This window comes from Citrus clementina, unplaced genomic scaffold (assembly GCF_000493195.1).
Source record: "Citrus clementina cultivar Clemenules unplaced genomic scaffold, Citrus_clementina_v1.0 scaffold_7, whole genome shotgun sequence".
In the NCBI taxonomy this organism is placed as follows: Eukaryota; Viridiplantae; Streptophyta; class Magnoliopsida; order Sapindales; family Rutaceae; genus Citrus; species Citrus x clementina.
Genome location: NW_006262075.1, coordinates 21,097,034 through 21,104,418, shown reverse-complemented (window position 1 = coordinate 21,104,418; position 7,385 = coordinate 21,097,034). Strand labels below are relative to the sequence as shown.

The following is a 7,385-nucleotide window of genomic DNA, read 5'->3' as shown; positions in this document are numbered from 1 at the left end:
GATGGAGGCTATCATGTATGGTAAAGTGCAAAATAAAGATTTATGTGTAAAACGAAGTGTAAGATGGAAACTTGTATATTTGATTTTCTAAAAAGTTGAAAACGAAGCATTTATTATTCAAGGGATTTTTAGTCTTTTTATTGTTAACGGTTCTGGAAAATATGATTTTAGTTAAGGGATCGAGACTCATGGCAAAGGGTTGAATATCATCCTTTTCATTCTTAATTTCTATTTGCTTTTGTAGCCATCAGTCTGTCAACAGTGAATGGCCATCTTTTGTGTCAAGTCCAATTTCTTTGACAAAATATTAAGTTACTACCCAGAGTAGACAACCGCAATTTTCGTAATAGAGCCATTTTTAATGTTATAAAAAAAGGAAAGGAAAGAATGTTATAAAAAAAGGAAAGGAAAGAAAAGAAACTAATATCTATTGTAAATTAATGTTAAATATGAGAATCTATTTAATAATAATGGTAATTTTTTATTCAAATATATAAGATTGAAAGCATGTTTCAAATTGCATCAAATTATTAAATAATCTTGTACTAAAAATATGTTTGGTAAACGGGAAAAAGTCATTTTCATCTTTAGGATTTCATGCAGTAGCCTTTTTCATCTCTACTTTTTAAATAATAATTCAAAATATCCTTCTGGTAACTCATTGTTGGTTTAATGCCGTTAACTAACAGTTCATTGAGGGCAAAATAATATTTTCATTGAAGTGATACAAACTATATTAAAATAATTTTTTTACACAATTAAATAACAATATAAAATATTCAAAATTCATTAATTTTTTCTTAAATGAAATCAACAATGAAATAGTTTGATATAACTACTGAATAATCATCATAAAGAACAAACTGTAATTAACACAATATCTTTAAATCATTAAAAAAAAACTCAAAAATACAACCAAATTTTATGTGCTTGCATGTGCTGAATATTTTCATAATCTTCAACTAATTTTTATTTTGAGTTTTACCATCACTCTTCTTTGACTGTTATTGTCTCCCCAAGTTCTGACTAGGGTTGGTAATGGGACAGGATAGGATGGGATTTACCAATCTCAGTCCTATCCCGTCTATGCAAGTGGAATAAAAAAAATGTCTCATTTCGGTCCCTATATTTTTTTTAGGACAAAAATATGTCCCAATCCCGTCCAAAAAAAAAAGATAGAATCCTGTGGAATCCCATCTCAATTGAAAAAATTCTCATTCATAGTTGGCAATGAGACAGGATGGGACGAGATTTACCAATCCCAGTCCTGTCCTGTATATGCAAATGGAATAAAAAATTGTCTCACTCTCGTCCCTATATTTTTTTGTGGGACAAAAATATGTCTCAATCCCGTCTCAAACGGGATGAGATCTCACAGAAAAAATTGACATCCTTAGTCCTTACCAATTACCACTGTCTCCCCAAGTCTGCTCATTGTGCAATTAAATAGTATACTTATACAAATATGAAAATTATGATTATTTTTTGTACTTAAATCTAGAGTTTATAGGACTTTCATACCGCCAAAATAGAGAGAAGCACAAAACAATTGCTTCAAATATAATCTTTTCATCTTTTCAATATTTATTGTTTAGAGAGATTAGATAAAAATCAAATTTACATATATGTCAAACTTTTATTTATTTTTTCTAATTTTCTCTTTAATGAAAAATCTTTTTTTGCTCTCAATGAATAACTAACAAACAACATTTAACTAACAGTAAATTAATAAAAAAATATTTTAAGCGATTATTTAAAAAGTAAGAACGAAATAAACTATCGCATGAAAACCTAGAAATAAGAAGGCTTTTTCCCTTAGTAAACCAAAATTGTTTTGCATTGACTTTTAAAAGTAACCTACAATAACTTTTCAAAATTTGATTATCAACCAATCAAATTCTAAAACATAAATTACTAAAAGTGTCCCCAATGAAATTATGTAATTTCAAAAGTACCATCCACAATTAAATCAAATAAATAAAAAATATTAAAATACATAATTTGATGGAAGAATAAAAATGGCGCTGCTCTTTGTTCTACTGCAACTCCCTCTTGTTCTAACCGATCATATCTATTGGCATTCATGCACAGAAAAACGCACAACTTGAAAAATTTAAACAAAAATTAGGCTGTGCCTACACAACACCTGAGAGTAGTAATAGGAAAAAACTTATCCAAAAACAGGATGTCCAAAAGGGGGGAAAAATACAAAGCATATCACAACTTCCCAGTTTGCCTACAATGGCTAAAACATCGGCGCAATTGCACAAAATTTGGAGGAAAAGCTCAGCAAAATCATTGGACCGCCAGCAGAACAAGAAGCCAACATTTTTTCAAATAATTTAACTGCATAGTCAGTTAACAGTAAAGTTGTCTAGTCCGGGAGTATTTGCTCACTGTCTGCATCTGCCTCCGTCTCAATCTGAGGCTTCGATGGAGTTTGGCCTGACCCAGGGGCCTGTTTCTTCTTAATGCCACTGACAATGTCATCAATCCTCAGAAGCATGCAAGCAGCTTCAATTGCTGTCTTAAATGTCTGTGCTTTCACATTATATGCATCCCAGATCTGTCGAAGAATAAACAAACTCAATTAAGTGCTAATGTAGTTAATTCCTATTTACTGGACACCTAAATAAATTGTCTTGTTACCCACATGTGGTAAGCTGGAGAAAACTTATAAGAGTGAAATAATAATAATAATAATAATAATAACAACAGAAATATGGGGAGAATTGAGCGACCATTGTATTCCTACCTTCCTCTCTTTCATGTCAGAAATTGCACCAGTGTTTCCATCTATGCCGATCCATGCATTTTCACCATTAGCGTGCTGAAGTAATAGTTTCATAGCAACAGAATCAAGATGGATCAGCATATATATATATATTGTTTTTAAGAAAAATCAAGTGATGCTGGAACACGAATCAACCTAGCACAACAAAAGAAAATAGAAGAGAACCCTATGCTTTTACGATTGAAAATATGTAAATGCAATCACTTTCCACATGGATTCATACTTTTCCTTGCAAGGCAGTCATGGTCCGAATTACATTAATCCCACAATTCTGAGCCAAAGTTCTTGGTATAGCCTCAAAAGCGATAGCAGCAGCTTCATAAGGCCACTGTTTTACAATGACGAAACATGGATGTCAGACTAATGAACAACCAAAAAAGGTGGAAAAGCCACTGCATAGTTTACATCTAATAATCATTCAATATATGTGATGAGAGAAAAATTGATAAATGAACTGCTCACCTTTTCGATGCCTTCGATTGAGGAACTCTTTTGTTTTAGAGTGGCAGATACTGTTAATTCTGTAGCCCCTCCACCAGGTACTAGTTTTGGATTCTTGATTATGTTTCTTGCCACAGACATTGCATCCTATAATAAAAGCAGGCATCAGAAAAAGATATCCACAAGAAAGGATAATTTTAAACAAAAGCTCTTTCAAATACCTGCAAATTTCTTTCCACTTCATTCAGGAGATCCTTACTAGCACCTCTTAAGAGTACAGTACAAGCTTTTGGATCTTTGCAATCAACAATGAAAGCAAAGAATTCATCACCAATTTTCTTAACCTCAAACAGCCCAGCCCCAGTACCAACATCAGATTCCTGCAATTCATCTGGTCTGTTCACAATAACAGCACCACATGCTTTGGCAATTCTATTATTGTCTGTCTTCCTTAGCCTCCTAATTGCACTAACGCCAGCCTTGCTTAGATAATGGCATGCAAGATCACTTAGCCCCTTCTCTGTAATTACCAAGTCTGGTTTAAACTTCAGAATCTGCATGCAGAGGTTTTCAATGTATTCCTCTTCCATTTTCAACAGGACTTCCCAGTCTTCTTCCTTAACCAACTCAGCATTTGTTTGATTCTCTCCTTTCTTGTACTCAAGGGGAGAATCAAGAAGGATAATACGGGGGTTGACAATTTTTCTTCTCATTTTCCCAGGGGCAACAACATCTTTGTTGAACATAACTCCTTTCAGAACCCTAGAATCTTCCAACTGGCCACCAGGAACCTTCTCAACTTTAATGTACTTCTTAATATCCACCTCTCGCAACCCTTGGCCAAGGTCAACACCAACAGTAGTGGTGGCATCAATTGCAAGATCCTAGTAGTAAACCAGAGATGCAAAAACATGTTAAATTAAGTAAAAACAAATGTTAGAGCAAATATCTGAAAGAAATGGTCAGTAAAATCGCTGCTTTCCCATTTGATTACTAGAAATTTTTCAAAACAATACCAGCATAAGAATATAGTTTCAAACTTTGCATATGCATACGTATAAGGAACTAACATACAATTGAAAACCTAAACCCTAAACACCCATAAAACAGGAAAACAGGAAGATGCAACAGATAAAGAAACCACAAAACCAGTGTTTTCCTCTTTAAGCACACAGATGATAAGCAGAGTTGACTACTCATTAGTAACAAGTAGATATGGGGGGAAAAGGAAAAGGGGAAAAGCACAGAACCAATGACATAGTCCTTATTCTAAAGCAGATACTTACAGCTATCAGATCCCCAAATTGGCTTGTGAACTTAGTTCCAATGCAACTCTTGACCAGGCCCAACATTGTTGCACCTGCCATCAAAATAAAAATCCTTAAACAACATAAAATTAGCCAAGATTTCAAAACAACACTCAAGCTCGCCCACCTAAAATTAATTTTACATCTTCCACAAAAATAAAATCTATAGATACTCTTAATGGATTTCAAGGGTTAATCAAGTGCAAAAAGCCTCCAAACCCTAAAACATTGGCAACCAGAAATCCGATTGTTCGCTATAGAGACAATAGTAAAAGATGCAAATCACCTTCAACTAAAAGCGCATGCCAAATTACAGAGAGATTCAAATGTTGTAAAATCAAAAGGGAAAGTACACAAGAAACTTACGATCATTTGTATCAATGGGCATTGCAATTTTATCAAGCACAGCAACAGCATCCTCCAAAGCCTTATTGTAAGCTGCAAATCAAAAAGAACTTACTTCATGACCTCCACGATACTCAAAAGCAAAGTTTTCATCAACAGTAAAATCAAAAATAGCAGTAGTACTAGTACCTCGGCAGATGACTGTAGGATGATAATTCTTGTCAATGAACTCTTCCGCAACATGAAGCATCTCGCCAGCTACAAGTTTGTTTAATTTTAAGAAATAAACAAAATCATTTTAGGATGTGTCAGCTAACTACACAGATTACAAGGAAGTATAGAATATGCATTAACAATTAATTACGGCTAAGCTGATGAACATACCAAAAGTTGCACATCAGCCAGAACATAAATTCTTTTAAGCCCCACAAAAAAAAAAAAAAAAAAAGGCCAGAATCCCGCATAAGTATCCACATTTCAGTGAGTTAAGAACTTACCTAGCACAATGACAGATGTTGTTCCATCCCCTACTTCTTCATCTTGAGTTCGACTTAACTCAATCATTGACTGTCAACAATCACAATCATAACATTTCAGAAGAAAAAAGCAAAAATTCAGTAAACCTAGAGAAGCCCCAAAAGATACTGTTTTTCCAAACACATAATGGAAGGTTAATCAAAGCAGAGGGAGATCATGCCTTAGCTGCTGGATGTGCAACATCAAGCTCACGAAGAATAGCATTTCCATCATTAGTTACTACAATCCCTGTTAAAGAAAAAAAATTAAAATAACCTAAATAATATTCTCAAACAGGACAGAAATAGGACAAGTACAAGCATTGTTGTTAAATGAAGATGTGATTTATTTTAAAAGAAATGAGTAAAGACTACCTCCGCTAGCATCAAGTAGCATCTTTAACATGGACCGGGGACCCAATGTTGTACGAATGATATCAGCAACAGCCTGTTAAACATTACACGAAAGATTCAACATCACCAAAATACCAGACAGAACAGCAAAAAAGAAAAGTTCCAAAACAAAAACATGGAACTAGTTACAAAATCCACTAAAACAGAAAAATAAAAAAGAGCGAAGAAAAAGTCCAGATGGAGGTTGGGGTTACCTTGGAAGCCTGGATATTGGCATGGTGAACCTTGGTTCCGGATTCACGCTTCAAGGAATCCTCTGTTCATTTCAATCAATAATAAATCAAATGCAAGGGCTTTTACATTAACATAACAAATAAAAATTAGCTAGCTTATACGCATCACGGATCACGTAGAAAAGTAACAGACGAATGTGAGGAAGGAAATTTAATTTTTAAAGAAAAAGAAAAAAAAAACTTACTGAGAACGAGAACTGGAGAGTGCATGATTGTATCAAGTAATAGATAAAACCCTAACTACTGATACCAACTCAACTCTACAAAACTAAACTCAGGGATCTTTTTCTTTCAAAGTAAAAGTGAAGTGAGACTGTTTAGCTTTTGCTGTTGTTGAAAGAAATTCCTCGAACCCTCCTCGTTGGCTCCTTTTTCTTCTTAAATGTTTTGTACCGAATATGCTCTTTAAAACCCTTTATTATCAGCAATAGACCTGAGATACTTTAAATTTTAAAAGCCAATAATTACACCAAAATACAAAGTAAATAACTAAAGTAGCCTGCCCAAAAATCAAAAGTAGTTTAGAGAGCGCCAGTGGTTCAATCCCTACCTTAAATCTGGGTTGGAAACGCGGACTGCTTTTCGGTATCCTGTAACTGGATTCGTAACCCTGATTGTTGGAAGCTTAAAAAAATTATTCATTTTTTTGCAATATTTAAATGAAAAAGAATAATGATAGAGTCACGGATACTATTATACAGCATTGTACAAATTAATATTATATATTACACATAACTCATCTAATTTATTTGTACCTTCTATATTTTTAATTAATCAATTATATCTTATCATATCATTTTGTACCAAATTATTTGTAATTTTTGTGACTTTGGGTAAGGTTTTTGGTTTGTTCTTAGAAATTGTATTTTTTTTTTTTTAATTTTTCTATTGACACTTTTCTTTTTCTTTTTTATTTTCTATTGACACTTTTCTTTTTATTTTTTGAAATGCATTTATCTCCAATTTTTTTTCTAATTTTCTTTTAGGATTCAGATGGGAAAACCCAGAGCCGGGTGACCCTTATGTTTTCGAATCAGGGACTCTTTAGTCATTCCAGTTCCTATCTTTAAATAGGTAAAATTATACAAGGCCTTCTGACCCTCTGTATTAAAAAACATAAGAGCATAAGAACATCTTCAAATGCCTCTATAAATTTTACTTTTCAAATACCTATTTGTTTACCTATGTGGTAAATAGAAGAATAAAAAAAATGATATTCTCCAAAAGACTCTTCAAATAGAAATAAATTAATATTATTTTAATCAAATAATTATTTTTTTAAAGGAAAAGTCACTAGCAATTAAAGCACTTCTTTCTCTTTCTTCAATGAAAAGTA

The 7,385-nt window shown here is 33.1% G+C and overlaps 1 protein-coding gene across 2 annotated transcripts; it reads right to left on the bottom strand.

Moving 5' to 3' along the window:
* Window positions 1-1,928: 1,928 nt before the first annotated feature.
* On the bottom strand, window positions 1,929-6,690 carry LOC18037157 (T-complex protein 1 subunit gamma). Of its 2 annotated transcripts, none has more exons than XM_006428160.2 (14): window positions 6,600-6,690; window positions 6,235-6,482; window positions 6,011-6,072; window positions 5,778-5,850; window positions 5,585-5,652; window positions 5,385-5,454; window positions 5,077-5,145; window positions 4,909-4,980; window positions 4,522-4,595; window positions 3,457-4,119; window positions 3,257-3,382; window positions 3,018-3,122; window positions 2,756-2,830; window positions 1,929-2,566 (listed from the first exon to the last, which is right to left on the bottom strand). In XM_006428160.2, exons 2-14 carry the CDS (start codon window positions 6,257-6,259, stop codon window positions 2,375-2,377), a joined length of 1,674 nt encoding a protein of 557 aa, XP_006428223.1. In that variant the 5' UTR covers window positions 6,260-6,482; window positions 6,600-6,690; the 3' UTR covers window positions 1,929-2,374. The 2 variants fall into 2 exon arrangements, with proteins under 2 accessions (XP_006428223.1, XP_006428224.1); XM_006428161.2 differs by having other exon boundaries at window positions 6,235-6,490; window positions 6,600-6,684.
* Between the last annotated feature and the right edge of the window lie 695 nt (window positions 6,691-7,385).

Bases quoted from the DNA above. Each gene is read 5' to 3' on its own strand.
- LOC18037157 (XM_006428160.2), bottom strand. From the start codon at position 6,259: ATGCACTCTCCAGTTCTCGTTCTCA. The intron at 3,383-3,456 runs GTATTTGAAAGA...CTTTTATTATAG, and splicing joins AAGTGGAAAGAAATTTGCAG to GATGCAATGTCTGTGGCAAG. The intron at 3,123-3,256 runs GTGAGCAGTTCA...ATTGTAAAACAG, and splicing joins CAATCGAAGGCATCGAAAAG to TGGCCTTATGAAGCTGCTGC.